Source organism: Aplysia californica, unplaced genomic scaffold, assembly GCF_000002075.1.
Source record: "Aplysia californica isolate F4 #8 unplaced genomic scaffold, AplCal3.0 scaffold00094, whole genome shotgun sequence".
NCBI lineage: Eukaryota > Metazoa > Mollusca > Gastropoda > Aplysiida > Aplysiidae > Aplysia > Aplysia californica.
In genome coordinates this window covers 1,190,073-1,205,325 of record NW_004797364.1, presented here as the reverse complement: position 1 = coordinate 1,205,325, position 15,253 = coordinate 1,190,073, and the positions used below count along the sequence as shown (strand labels likewise).

The 15,253-nt window shown below is 40.0% G+C and overlaps 1 protein-coding gene across 1 annotated transcript in view; it reads left to right on the top strand.

The window, feature by feature from the left end:
- Nucleotides 1–242: 242 nt before the first annotated feature.
- Nucleotides 243–15,253, top strand: part of LOC101849281 (very low-density lipoprotein receptor-like) — a 17,991-nt gene continuing 2,980 nt past the window's right edge. Inside the window, exons 1-2 of the mRNA XM_035968891.1 lie at nt 243–579; nt 12,585–12,733. Of these exons, the coding sequence (XP_035824784.1) occupies nt 490–579; nt 12,585–12,733 (239 nt within the window). The 5' untranslated portion in view covers nt 243–489. The remainder of the gene's footprint in view (nt 580–12,584; nt 12,734–15,253) is intronic.

Below are 15,253 nucleotides of genomic sequence, written 5' to 3'. Positions count from 1 at the left end.
TTTGTGTATCCACATCTAAAGTATTACAAGCCAATTTAATTTTTGTTGGAATTGATATTTAATAAGATACTTTCCCGATTATTTTGGCGGTTGAACATACAATATGAATTCCGGATTTGTTTTCATTCACAACTCAGAGTCGCCGCCTCGAGTAAGATTCTTGTATGATATCTCCAGGCCATATCTGGTCCCGTTTCACTTTGATTACCCTGTCAAACAAGTCAGCCTTCGCCCCTGTTCATAAAAGTAGGATCTTTTTTATGGTTGAAGCCTTCTTTTGATTTTGTCCCGTTTCCCATACCATAGCCCCACATAAAATTGATGTTTGAACCCACCTTCCACAGGAAGTAAGCTGTCAAAGCGATGCGTTCGCCTGTTCGACAGATACATTGATCCTGCATGGACCTGTGATACATGTACTGAGTCTGACTGCTCGCACAGTTTCGATGAGCAGAATTGTGCTGCTGGCTGTACTGCTGTACTGGACCCATGGCGATCAGCTGTAACAACGGAGGTTGTGTCCCTGCCTCATACCGTTGTGATGGTTTCGACGATTGTGGAGATAACACAATCCCCTTTTAGGCTTGTCTTTGACTCTTTCTGACTTTGTCTTTCTAGACTGCTCTCATGCTATAATGCGTACTTTTAAATCGTAAGTAAGTGAATGGGATTAACACCCCTACCTACACTATTAATGATCTGAGAGGCAGGATCTCCGAAATTAATGTCCGTCTGCAATATGACAGAGAGAACAGGGTGAGAGTCCTGAAAACTCCACCTAACGACCCAAGTCGAGGATTCGAACCAGAATAATTCATTCTGCAGTCTTGCACGATACCAACTGAGCAAACGGAGCGGCAATTTTGAAGCGTTACATCACGTGTTGCACGGGTCGTAACGTTATTTTCAACACAGCAATAAAGTGGGCAATGTGATTTAAATAAAAATCATTCCACCCACAGTCTTCATTCCTGCAAACGTTGCTAATGGCTCACTCATTATGTTAAAACCATAATATTATACCAGTGTATACAGGGCTCCAAAAAAAGTAAGGGGAAAATGGCAGCTGAAATACCACTTTAAAAAAATATTTGAACTTAACTTTTGCATCCTTTTCATCTTCTCTTGAACGCAGTTTACGGAAGGAACGATATATTTTCTTCCGACGTTCATGCCAGAATGTTGCTTCATTTAAATAAAATTCTGGCCAAGGGAATGCAGCCAATCTCGGACGTCTCCGATACATGAAAATATACATTAGAATCTGTGTCACTCACACAGTGGAATTGGGCCGGGCGTTCGTCAGTTTTTGGGCATGAGGAGGTTATTGTATCATCTTAAAGCTTCTTCGTTTGTCTTGCATACCATGCAAAAAATACACATCCATCTTGAATAAAAGTTGAGATATTCCAGATTTAATAAAGTGCGGGTCACCAGTTTTCAGAGATAAAATTATCGCGAAAATGTCCCCGAATATTTGGTAACTTCCATAGCTTATGAGTCCTTGGGAACAGAACATTTTCATAGCTTGTATCTTATAATATCACCTTTTTTCCAGTAAAATTTGCATACAAATGTGTTTTAAAAGGACAAGAAAGGTGTAGTATAGCCAAAAAATAAAAATACGATAAAAGTGCCAAACCGGCGGAAAAATGCTTTTATCTTTCGATTTTTATTATTTTGACGAGCGCCTGATTTCCCCTCGATTTCTCACATAAGATATCTCCACCTTTCCCTTTTTCTGGTTTCGCTTATAGCTTCAATCTCAGCTCTTACCAACACTTCATTATTTTTAATATATCTAGTCCATTTATTTTATAAGATTTATCATTGAAATTTTGATTGTTTATCTTCGTTGTATTCTCTTTGTTTATTTTCCACACCTCTGAATGATACACCAGAAACATCAAAACATTACTATCATAATACTTACAATAGTCTCCACCAAGATGGTCTATGAATTTCATTTGGTTTACAATTTATTTGTCAAAACGATTCCTGCAGTTTTAAGTCTTTGATGCACGTCGTTAGTAGTCTGCAGTTTTGGAGATAATACTCTCAAGGTACTTGAATTGAGATCTACGAGGGCTGTCCCACAGGAAACCGGAAAAGGTCCGTAAAAGCGAAAATCTTTGTCCTATTATAATAAAACTGTAACACATCATACCTCAACATGTGCTTAATTTCTCAATGTAATCACTATCCCGCTGGACACATTTTTCCCATCGCTGGATCTGGGAGAAGATACCCTCCCTGAAGAATCTTTCGTCAAGGGATTTCAACCAATCGTTCACGGCTTCCACGAGGTCTTCGTCGTCGGTGAATCGCTGTCCAGAAATATGGCGTTTCATTGGTTCAAAAAGGTGATAATCTGACAGGGCCAAGTCAGGACTGTGAAGGGGGTGTAGTAGAACTTCCTAGCCGAACCTTTGGAACCAGTCTTTCGTGACGTTTGCGGTGTGTGGCGTTGTGTTGCCATGCTGCAAAATGACCCCGCTGGTCTTTTTCGGCCCCAACCCATCAAGCAGAGACCTTCCAATAGTGCAGCTCATCAAACTCTATCCTATAGACAGTCGACTTTGAAATTTTTAGCGACTCGCAAATTTCGCGAATTTTTAGGCGCCTGTCTGTTTGAATAAGTTCGTTGACGCGACTCTTGTTGTCCTCAGTCTTGGCAGAAAAACAAGATCCTGGGTAAACTTTGTCATTGATATCGGAGTGCCCGGCTTTGAACTTACTACATCACTCATATACTTGTGACTTTGCCATTACTTTCTCCCCATAAACTGACTTTATTTCAGTGTGTATTTCTAGAGGTTTGAGACCTTTTGCGGTCAGAAACCGAATGACAGACCTCACTTCTACCCTTGACCAATTTTCCAAGGGGGTAGCCATCTTTTGAGAACTGCTGTGCTCGTTTGGTTTGTGCGATGCTCATGGTGCTCAATCGGGAAATTTCTAAATGATTGTTTTACACGTGTGCGTTTACAGAATGTAAAAATATTAAATAGTTTTCAAATTACAGCCAAATTCCGGTTTTCCGTGGGACAGCTCCCGTATTAATTTCAGACAGAAGTTCGCCGTAAAGAATAATGGAACAATACTGACCTGGGGTGGGAGGGGCCGAGTATGCAATCCGCTTCTCCGACTGGTGAACTTTTTTTTTGGATAGGGGACGATTTCAGGATTCTCGGACGTTATAAATGTGATCTTACGATATACGTAATCAATGTATAGCCAACGGGTGAATTAAACATATTGTACAGACAAAATAGCCGTGCCGGAAATACTATCAACAGTCTTGAAAATGAAAGGTAACAAAAGTCCAGGAAAAGACAGAATTACCGTGAGATGCTAAAGACTATTGGAAAAGAAGGTTATGAGATATTACTTTTGCTATTTAATGAAATTCTTGAAAAAGAAAACACGCCTTTGGAATGGAGAAAAGGACATATTTTTTATTAAAACAAAACTATCTGGAAAGGGAGACTTAAAAGACTGTAGCATTTGGAAAGGAATGACGCTTTTAACAGTACCTGGAAAAGGATTTTGCGCTATTGTTTTGTCTCGTATCAGAACAGCATTAGATGAGAGAATAAGAGAGCAACAGGCGGACCTTTGACCGGAGAGATCAGGTACAGATGTAGTGGTCAGGTGCCTCACGGTTGCCCCAACCACGGGATAAACGAAGAAGAAGAAGAAGAAGCATTATTATCACCTGCACTCTTAAGAATTATGATCGATTTTGTAATGAGACACGGCAAGGACATAGAGCTAGGCATTGGACTGGCAAATTGCACATCTTTAAGAGATTTAGATTTTGCAGATGACACCACAGTACATGAAATGCAATTTAAAAAAACAACAACAAAAAAACAACAAAAAACAACAACACAACAACAATCAAACGAACTAGCTGCCATAGTGTATCTAAGACAGAAGTACTACGACAACCATTAGAAACTTTTTGGCTGAATTATGTCAGAAACTGCAGACTGCCTTGGCGACATCCACCAAAGATTTAAAAATGCGTGGATCGCTTTTGTGAAATTAGAAAAACATATGGAAGTCAAAGATCATTTCATTGAAGACAAAATTTTAAAAAAGTGTATCATAGCAAAGTTTTAGCCGTATTGTCATGTGGTTCAGAGATATGGATAACAAACAAATCAATTAAACCAAAAATCTAAAAATGCTTCCAAACAAAATGTGTGTTTACGAAGAATTTTACTAATAAAATGGAATAATCTTATTACAAATAATGAAGTTTTGGAAAGAACTGAAATTGAAGATATCAACACGACCATAAAAAGGAAAACAATAGAGATATCTAGGACATGTTCTAAGAATGCCGAAAACAAGATTGCCCTAACAGACATGGTATTGAAGATCAACTTGAAAAAGAAAACGAAGACGACCAACTCGAAGCTAAGAGGCACAATTAGAGATGAAGCCATCACGCAGGACATTAAATAATAATATGCTGAAATTGGAGAACATGTCCAGGGACAGGCAAACGTGATATCGACTGCTCTCCGTCTTATGTACCTGACGGTATAGGGAGAAAATGAGTAAGTAGCCTTAGACAATTAACCTTCGGACGACAAACAACATTAAGGATGCCGTCTAACATGGATTATTCGTGTGCTTTTAATTCTATTCATTCACATAATAATATCTGTACAAGGATACCTTCACAGCGTTTCAGTATTATTTATGCCCTAAGAACAATAACTTATTAAAGCGATATGTGGGTTGCTTGGTCTCTGTTCTTGTGTGGTTTGCTCCTTTTCTTCGGCTTAAACATCTATCGTTCTTCCGTCTTCTTCTTCTTTTTTTAAAGCATATTATTAACACAGTAACACGTGTAATCTTCGGCATTTCCTGTGTTGCAAGAGCCGAAAAACGCCTACTAAATCAAACGAAAGCAATATTCCTAAACAATAATACTTCTCAAATCGACATATTGTTTTGCATCTTCGTGTAGAGATCATGTCTCACAGACAAATCGTTTGTGAAATAGTTTATTACGTGATTTTGTGGAATATAATACTGGGTGTGTAAAAAAATAGGGTACATTCAAAGAGCAATAACTAAGTCATCTTTAGACAAATTTCAATGAAACTTTGTAGACATGAAATTCAACCAGGGGAACATTACATTGTGCACATTAAGTAAATCAACTACAATGTTCGAGAAAAATCAAGTTTTAAAAATTTCAACCAAAATTGCGCCAAACGCAAAACTATGTAACTTCTTAAAAATGAAACATAATATATATGGAAGAACAAATTTATACCAAATAACATATTGCCAAATAAACCCAGGGATGTGATGGGTGTTTAAATCTCCAGGAATTGACCTTTTCTCTCACTTCCAGCTCCAATACGCCAACGGAAATTTTGAAAACCCCATTGCGTGTTTTGTAGTCGATTCTTTGGACATCCTGTTCAACATTGAGTTTCAACTGTGTGATCTTTTATGGCTTGCTTCCGTAGCCTCTGTCTGTCAACCCCCCTTCCACCCCCCCCCCCCCCACCAAAGTAATAATTGATAGGGCTGAAGTTTGGGGGAAGGTGGTGACCATTCATTTGTAAGCGTTTGGTTTATAAGGCAGTCTCCAAAACTTTCTTGCAACCATACAAGGACCACTCTAGACTTTTGGGGTGTAGTCTCGTCCCACTAGAACCAGCCCTCTACAGTAAAACACCTTCTCCTCCCCAAACTTCCCCAAAACTTTCTCAGCAGGGTGCGATATCAATTTGATGTGACTGTTGTGGTTTTACTGTCCTTGTCCTGAAAGCAGAACGGGCCGATCACCCCTCTATAGGTGAACGTTTCTAAGAAGTGGAATTGTGCGTTTCACATACATTTGGTTAAATTTTATTAATTCGAAGTATTGTTAAATTTAACGCACTTATTACCGAGTCATTGCCCTTTTAGTGGGTCCTTTTTTATACACCCTCTCTTATGTAGGTTTATAAAATTAAGTTATGGTGTTCGTATTACTTGCTTGCTTGGTTGCAGCTGCTGCTGCTGTAGTTGTTCATTGTTTGATGATGATGATGACTATGAAACATAGAACGTCGTCTATCTTTTTATCTGCAGAATATAAATATGCCCAGTTCAATATAAAGGCCACACAGCCACCATTCTTGGAGCCAGTCTCGACAAATAAAGATAAATTATGCTGTGGGAAAAACTTCCTGCTCTCCAGTTTGAGAACGCAGAAGACAGATTCCCACGTGGGGAGACTTTTTATCGAGTCTTTGTGCTGGAATGTTGTAGATCAGGTTGAAGGTCGCCTCTTAAGTTGGGGGCGTAAAATACTTTTTCAAAATACATTCTTTGCCTATTGGAACCGCTGATATACAGTTTCAGGGCCTTGCGATCATAACCCCCCCCCCACCGACCTCCCCCCCCCCTCCCACAATAATAATGTGGTACTTGGGATGTCATCAATCGCCATCTAGCCTTTACATTGACAAGTCCCATTAAAAAACAACAACAACAAAACCAAACCAAAAAACTTAGATCAATTACATTAAACTCAGGACTCGACTCGCTCTGCCTAGCATCTGAACAAATAAATGTAAGAAAAAGCAAAACAACCCAGCCAGAATCTTGACATCGACCCATAAATAATTGACCCAAATTAATCAAGAAAGATAGCAAAATGGCCCCACCTGCTGTAAGACAATGCCAGAAAAGGGGAAAAGTGCTTTATTAGACGTGTACTTGATATGAGATTAATTTTGTCCTCCTTTGTGACTTAGGGGGTCTGTATTTAATATAAAAACACACGAAAGAAAATCATTTTAGAACCTTTCGTAGTCTGTGGAAATCATTGCTTCAAAGAAAACGTCATGATGTTGAGCTCTCTCTGGAAGACGGTGTGTGTGTGTCTGCTTGTGGTGGCCGTCGTACAAGACTGTACAGCAAAAGGCATCAAGGATGCGAAGAAGTCCAGGATGACCAGTGCTTCTCTCAAGAGGTAAGACTCGCATTGACTGTGATTGTTCATTCAGGTGTGTAAAATTGAGAACCTATTTGAAGAACAATAACTCGGTTGTCTTTGGCCTTTTAAAACAAAATCAAAAGCTTTGAGCGAATAAAGGATACTGTTCAACCACAGAGACGTCACGTTTCTTAATGTGAACAAAAACAAGGCATAATATGTCTTAAAATATCAAGTTCTAAAACATTGAACCGCCTTAGAGTGAAATGCAAACCTACGATGTGGGGCAATCACCGAGTGTGGTGTTCTTGACCCAGGCCCTCAAACCCTAGTTAGCTGGGACTGTATTGCTCTGGTGGTTCCTCTAGGCAGTCTGCCTTTCAATACGGATGGCATTCTGAGAACCTCCTGCACCTAGATACTAATCTGATCGTCTAATCTTTATCTTGCTATCAGATACCTGGGAGAGAGAATGAATCTGATGTAAGCACTGCTCTTCCTCACTTAAAAAAAACAAACCTTCACGCAAGCAAAACACCTGCTCATATATATTAAATATACTTTTCTTTGTCGTCTATCCCCGTCAAATTCCTTCAGTTATTAGTGAGTGCGGTGGCATCAGGCTGGGAGCTGTTAGCACAAACCTGCATGCAAGGTGGCCATGGGCTTTGGTCGTTTCATTACCGAGATGAGGTGGATGTATGATCCAGCGGCACTCATGGTATATGAACAGCATTTTAGGAGACCACTGCTCACCCCATAAGGGGAAAAGACAAGAAAATGTGCCACAAAGAAAGCTTACTCATCTACCTGGGCTGGTCCGCCGCGGTCAGTAGTGTTGCCACAATGCGGTCGAAAGAATACAAATTAAGAAATAATGGTGAAAATTGGATGCTGGAACATTCGTGCACTTCAGGATAATGGCTCCAATCTTGAAAAGAAGACAGCAATCTTTGCAAATGAGGTCAACAACTATGACTTCAATTTCGATACTCGCAGTGAAACTATAATTATTTGCTGATGAAGGTTAGTTGAAGGAACTAATTGGCGGCTATACTTTGTTTTGCAAGGGAAACGATATTTCAAAAATTAGAACAAAATTAAATGGTGTCGGCTTTGCGGTGAAAAATCACAAAGCTGCCCAACTGGAATCCTTTCCAAAAGGTGTAAATGACATAATCATGGTTCTGAGACTCTCCGTTGGTAACTCATGGTTCTGAGACTCTCCCTTGGTAACTCATGGTTTTGAGAATTTCCTTTGGTAAGACCCGTTAGGCAACGTTTGTGAGTGCATGAACCCTTACGATGACCAAACCAAATGATGTCAAAGATAAGTTCTAGTGTGACCTCAGAGCCGTCCTTTACTCTGTCCCAGCTATTGATAAGCTGTTTTTGATTAGTGATTTCAACGCCTGAGTAGTGGTGTTCATCACTAACTCAAACTTTTACTAGCCAATAAGATTCAGATCATAATAGAGGCACCCCGGCTCCAAGCACTGGCATCTCATTGATTATATCCTCGCGCCAAATGCGGTCTGACCACAGACAGATTGTGAGTAACATCGCCATTATATCATGTCGAAAAAAAAAAGCTTCCACATTTGAAACTTCATCCCAAACGACTTGACACAAATAAACTGAAAAATAATTGCTACTTTGCAAAACAGCCCACGAAACAGACCTATATACTAAAGTGAAACAGATCTACTTCACTCTCAATGACATTGAATGCGATTGGGTTTTACACAGAGACACAATTTATGTAACAGTCTCTGAAACAATCGGCTTCCCCAGCCGTCGTCATCAGGACTGGATAGATGAAAACAGAAAGAAGATTCGGATCCTCTTTTAATAAAAGAGAAAGCTAATACAGTCCTCAGCCAGTAATCAAATTCCCTGTCAAGACGAGACGCATTGAGATCTTGCTGAAGAAATGAAGATAAATGAAAAATGACTGGTTTGAGGATAAAATTAGAGACTCAACAGTGGTCGGATACAAGCAGCACTCATACAATATGTGAGAGCCTACGCTGCATCCATGGTCCGTCTCGTTTAGGTACTTCACCCCTTCTTAAACAAGATGGTTCCAAGAGCATCACAGATAAAAATGAGATACTGAGGCGCCGGACCAACACTTTGAGAGCGGTCTAAACCAACACCGACCATCATGAATGAATTCGGAGTCAATCGAATCCCTCCCACAAATTCCACTGAACGCCTACCTTGATTGTCCCCCTACGAGCACTGAAGCCAAAAGTGTCATAAATGCCCTGTCCTTTAGTAAGGCCCTTGGCGCTGACTCTGTTCCTGCAGAAGTCTTTGCTTTTGGTGGACACCGTCTTGTCAATTACTTACCTATAGCTGGCAAGATCCTGGTCCGAATCTCCCTCAATCGATCGCCTTTTGAAATATCTATCTTCAAATGACGCTTTACCTGAAAGTCAGTGTGACTTCCGCACTAAAAGGGCCAGTGTAAATATGATCTTAGCAGCCAGGCACAGAGCAGAATAAAGCCTTATACATGGCCTCTGTGGATCTAACATAGGCCTTCGATACTGTTAGTCAGGAAGGTTTATGGAAAATCCTAGCAAAGTATGGTTGCCCGCCAGCGTTCTTTACTGTGGTTCGCCAATTCCATGACGGCATGAAAGCCAGATTCAGAAGAAATAACAATACTAGTATGGCTGAAGCAATGTCTGTAGTGAATGGAGTGAAGCAAGTCAGCGAAGATGCATGAAGCGTTCCAAAGAAAATGTCATGTACAGACTGGACTGTAAAATAGTCAACTCTCGTAGGCAGCAGGAAAAAACAAAAACTAGATCTAGTATGACTGTGAACAGCTATTTGCCGATGGTTGTGCATTGCTTGCTCAGAAAAAAATCAAGCATACAAAACTGGTTTGACCATTATTCAAATGCATCTGAGAACTTTGGAATTACAATAAACACAGCAGAAGCAGAAGTCCTCTGTCCCAGGTAATACGCAGACCCTCTCTCCTAAAATCAAACTGCACTCGTATATAGAACACGGAGCAATGTTGATAGTTTCATCTTGGCAATACGCTATCTTCAAATGCCCACATCGATGCAGATATAGACCTACCTATGACTAAAGCTAGTGCATCATTTGTAAGACTCATAGCAAGGATTTAGGACTGCTATAGCATCGCATAGAGACAAAGTTGAAAGTCTGCAATGTTGTGGCCCTTCAAACGTTGTTGTAATGTACCGAGACCTGGATGGTATACCAAAGCCATGTCAAGAAGCTTAATCATTTCTATACGAAATACCTCAGGAGAATTCTTGGGATTAAAAGGCAGGATTAAACACCAGACACCGAATTTCTCAAAAGGGCAAATGCCGAGAGTCTATTTGCTAAGCTCAAAATGATTCAACTTCACAGGGCTTGACATGTCGTAAGAATGCCTGATTTCAGAATACATAGGAGAGTATTCGATTCTGAGCTATCCTCAGGGAAGTGTAGGATAGCTGCACCAAAAAAAGCGCCACAAAGACACAATGAAAATATCTTTAAAGAACTTCAACATAAATACTTCGGCATGGGAGAGCTTTGCTCCTTCCAGACCCAGCTGTAGAGTAGCAGTCACAGTCGATAGTCAATAATCTAAGAAATGCTGAAGCAAAGAGAGAAGCACGCAAGCTGTGCTCATCCACAAGTGAGAGTGGAAGTCTTGAATGTTAATAATAATAATAATAATAATAATAATTATTATTATTATTAGTATAATAATAAATAGCATTTGTATGGCGAATGTCGCAACTCGAAAGCAAGCTCTTTGCCCTTTACACTATATTATTACCCCAGCAGACCATAGAACACTCAGAAACATTCTCATATCGTTATTGTGAATTAGGCACAGCCAGCTGAGCGACTGAACTTGAAAAAAACAAACATATTTTTACCGGGATTTGGATGTGCGTGCTTTTCTAACAGTGTTTGAAACTCTAACGTATTACTCACTGGAATAAAAATTCAGGCTTGTTGGTCATTGCTTGCAAAACATAGGGGCAGAAGTCTGTCGCAAGTTCAGTTCACCCTTTCTTACAATTATTTTTCAAGGAACATCAGAGTATATCAACAACATAATAGAGTATATTATAACTGAGTAGTTTTAGCCCTGTTAAAGACTCATAGCCTGCCCTTGAATAATGATGTTTCCAGGGGGATCAGAATAAACTTTCTGACATGTGAGAGTCTCATCAAATTGACGCTGAATTTCACTTTAGCTTTACTGTTCAAGCTTCGTCTATCAAAGGATATAAACATTTATATCTATCTATCTATCTATCTATCTATCTATCTATCTATCTATCTATCTATCTATCTCTCTCTCTCTGTATATCCAAGTAATGGAGAATATTGTCCTCGTGAGAATCACTGCATGACTTGGTTTAGTGGACTGTATTGCGCAAATGCTGGACCCTTATTTTTGTCATGGTGTTATTCTGGTAGATATATTCATGCATAACAAAGCACTTCTTCATAGGGCCAATGCCACTAGACAATTTTTGGGAAACCAAATCATATCAACGTCGGAGGTGCCATCAGTAAATAGGCCCAGCCCCGATTCATACTCGTATATGAAGTCCGATGAAACAGCTGCTGTTTCCAACTCTCTGTGACATTAGGGGCGAAATAACAGATAATTAGGTCCAAATTTGATAGTCGATGTCCGAAGGGTTCGTGCTCTACCCAAAGCCAATGGCATCTAAGCAAATTAACAATGAGCACATTAAGTGTTAACTCCAAAGCTTTGCTTGATATTCGTGATTGCTCTGACTTTCGTTTTGTTTGAAACTAGGGGAATAAAATATTGTTTAATGCAGAGACAAAGTCTCTATGAATTCGATCAGCAATGTATGTCCATTCTATGAATATTGATGCTCCTTAAAAAAAGCCAGAAGGTATTTTCACGTTTCTTTGATTTCGCACAACTTCTGTAATCTGATTATTTAAGGTAAACTTTGAGTGACCATATCTCGGGGGTCTCTTAATATATGTGAAACATTGATATCAGATAATGAAAAATTTATTTAACTTTAAACTGGTATGCTGCATGAGTGGGTAACACAAGGCCATTACACGATGATTGGCTGACTACATTTTCAAGTTTCTTTCGGGCGCTACTACTACATACATGATAATATAGCACTACATATTTTTTGTTTTGGTGAGTGTTTTGTGGTGCTTGCATCTGCACAATGTCATATGAGCGCGCGGAACACATTAAACATTCTCAGTTTGAAGGGAATCCATTTTGAAATTTGCCTAGGTGGGCACCGAAGCCCACTCTTATCGATTTTAAGACCCCCATGGAATCTTTAACGAGGGCAAATAGCACACGGTACCTCCGAGATTATTTCGCCCCTTTCTGAGAAGGCTAGGTGTTAGATCTTTCCTACTCTAAGGACAGGGGTGTAGCTGAAAGACAGCAGTAAGAAGGATCCAAGGAGTAGCAGTAGAAGTGATGAGCCCACAGAAGGGTGGGAGGGGTGGGGGGAGAGCAGAAAGTGGAGATGAAAGCAGATGACCCAACACGACTAGAGAGCCGGAAAGGAGGTGAAGTGAGAACATTTTAGAGCAGAAAATGTTCCTTCGCTCTCAGGTTTCGAACACAGGACCTATTAAATTAGATGTGAACATTGTACCTCTAGAGGACGAGAGTCTCTATAGGAAAAAAATGTGCATACTTCGAATTGCCACAGCTCGATTGATTAAAGACCAACAGTCGCCAAACTATGCATTGAGGTTGAAGTAAGTTGTTTCTGTAAATTGCGTGAGTTGTTGGTCAAGGGAGATAGCTCTGTGGTTTGAAAATCATTTAACTACTCTATAATGTGAGTATTTATACAATTGTTTATAATTTGAATCCTAAAGTCTGTTTGCGTCCAAAAACATACATACAGCGATATTTCTTCTTTTAAACCATTCCAAGTTTGTTGGAAAATAATAGAAGGAGAGCATTAGGAATGCTCCAGGCTGGAAGTACATGGCGAGATGTGTCTCAAAGACTCAATGTCAACAGAACTGGACGTTTGTGGGACATCTAAAATAACGAAAGCTAGACCTAGAAGTGGTAATTCTCCTTGGTTCCTTCTTACTGCAGTCTTTCAGCCACACCTCAGATCTTATGATAGGTAAGATCTACGCCTAGCCTTCTCGGACAAGGGCGAAAAATGTCGGAGATGCCGTGTGCAAGTTGCGCTCACTAAAGATCCATTGGTGGTCCAAAAAGTTTGGTCTGTCCCGCGTGTTCATATGACCTTATGCAGTTGCGTGTGTTGTAACACCTAACAAAACAACAACAAACAAAAACAAAAAAGTAGAAGTGGTAGCCTCGGCTCACAGCGCAGATACAATCCCGACACGTCTACTGCCTTCATCAGCTCCAGAACTGATTGCTTCCTTTATCAATACGGCACGTACTATATCTAAATAAAGACCAATCTCAGAGAGAACTGACCAGCACCAAACGTTAGATGAACTCATTCAATACCTAGAGACAATTTAAAAGCAGATTCCCCCACAGGTTTATCCAACAACTTATCTTTTCCATGCGTCGAGGCTGTCACTCTATCATCAATATGACACGTGAGCACACATGACTTCTTTCTTGTTGTATGTGTCTTCTAGAAAAGGAATTGATTTTCTAAGGAAAATTGGTTTGCAAATACAGTGTTTGATTGCTATTTGCACTTTCTTGGGACAGGGAATTTCCCTAGGGTTGTTGAGATGACGGAACTATCGACAAACAATTTAGTTGCACTGTTTTCTGCACAGCGAAGGAAGTTCTGAGAATATGACTAAGGACATAGAAATATTTTAGTTTTCCCCATACAACTGAGGCACAGGCGAAGATTTCCAGAAGACGTAAAAAAAATTCGTCACCTCATTGTGCCGAGAAAGACTTTTAAAAAATCACCAAAATCGCGGGTTCTCTAGGTGGAGGAGTTGTGTGCCAGTAGGGAATATTGGCAAGTGAAGTTTGCCGTCCCTTCTGGCCTTGATATTCAATATGGTCCGCATGTACTAAACACGCAGTATCAAGGACACTCCTAATTCATTCGTTGCTCAAAATAAAATCGGAAAACTCTAAGGATTTAAGAAAAATTAACAACTATGTCCCCGCTGCATAGGCTTTTGATTAAGAGAAACTGGGAGTTGGATTGAGTTTTTGCTGCTGGTGGGTTGTGATGTGGTGTATGGTGAATATTGTAGTCATTTACATGATGCCGTTGCAAATTGACACCAGGATGTCCAGCGACTCGAGGTAACAGGGTGATGTTTGATTGTTGGTACATTGGTTCAGTTTTGAGATTTCATTGACGCAATGCTCTTGTGGAACTTGGGATCGAGTCGCAAAGAATGTAGTACAGAAAAGAGGGAGGACACATAATTATGCCAAGGAGGTAGCCCAGATAGAGAAAGGTGAACCGTGTTTGCTTGTGGTCTGTAGCCTAGTCCAGGGTGGGAAAGACAAAGAATGACCAGACAATCGATCATGTAGTTAATAAAAATGTGGGGATGATGTCTTGTGTTTTGGAATCTCATTAGTTATTGCCAGATCTTTGTAAAGAGATATTGGCTATTCAAGAGAATTAGTGAAAGAAAAAAGACCAAAAATACCAAAAATAATAATGATAATAATAATTGTTTTTAAATATTTTTAAAAACATTGTATTACTTTTTTCGTTTATTATGCAGACGTCAATTTAGCTTCTGATGGTCTCAAGATTGTTTCATGCAACTTCTTTCATGATTAATTCTTCCCATGTTTGAAGCGCAGATTCTGTCCCAGTGCTTGCATGTCGTCAGTGAGGTGGATTGACGTTCTGTTTTTTCGCTGCTTTCCTCTCGTCGTTGGCGTTTCTCAACCTGATTGTTTCTGCGGCTGTTCTCTAGCAAAATAGTTCTCTCCTTTATCATTCTCCTTCATGTTTTCCTGTTCTAAGCTATTTCTTCTCTATGTACCTCCTTTTTGGCCTTCCCTTTGGTCTCTTTTCCTGGGCAAGTTATTCTCAGAGTGGATTCTTTGGAATCCGGTTGTCGTCCATTCTCTTGACATGATCCAGCCATCTCAATCTTCTTGAACGCAGAAACGTTGCCATGCTCTGGAGGTTTGCCTGGGCCAACACTTCAACATTGTCGACCTTGTCAAGCCACGAAATGCCTAAGATCTTGCAGCAGCATCTGAGATGGAAAATGCCGTGGCGCTTTTCTTACCTGCTGTACAAGGTCCATGTTTCAGATCCATAAAGGAGTGTGCTGAGGACA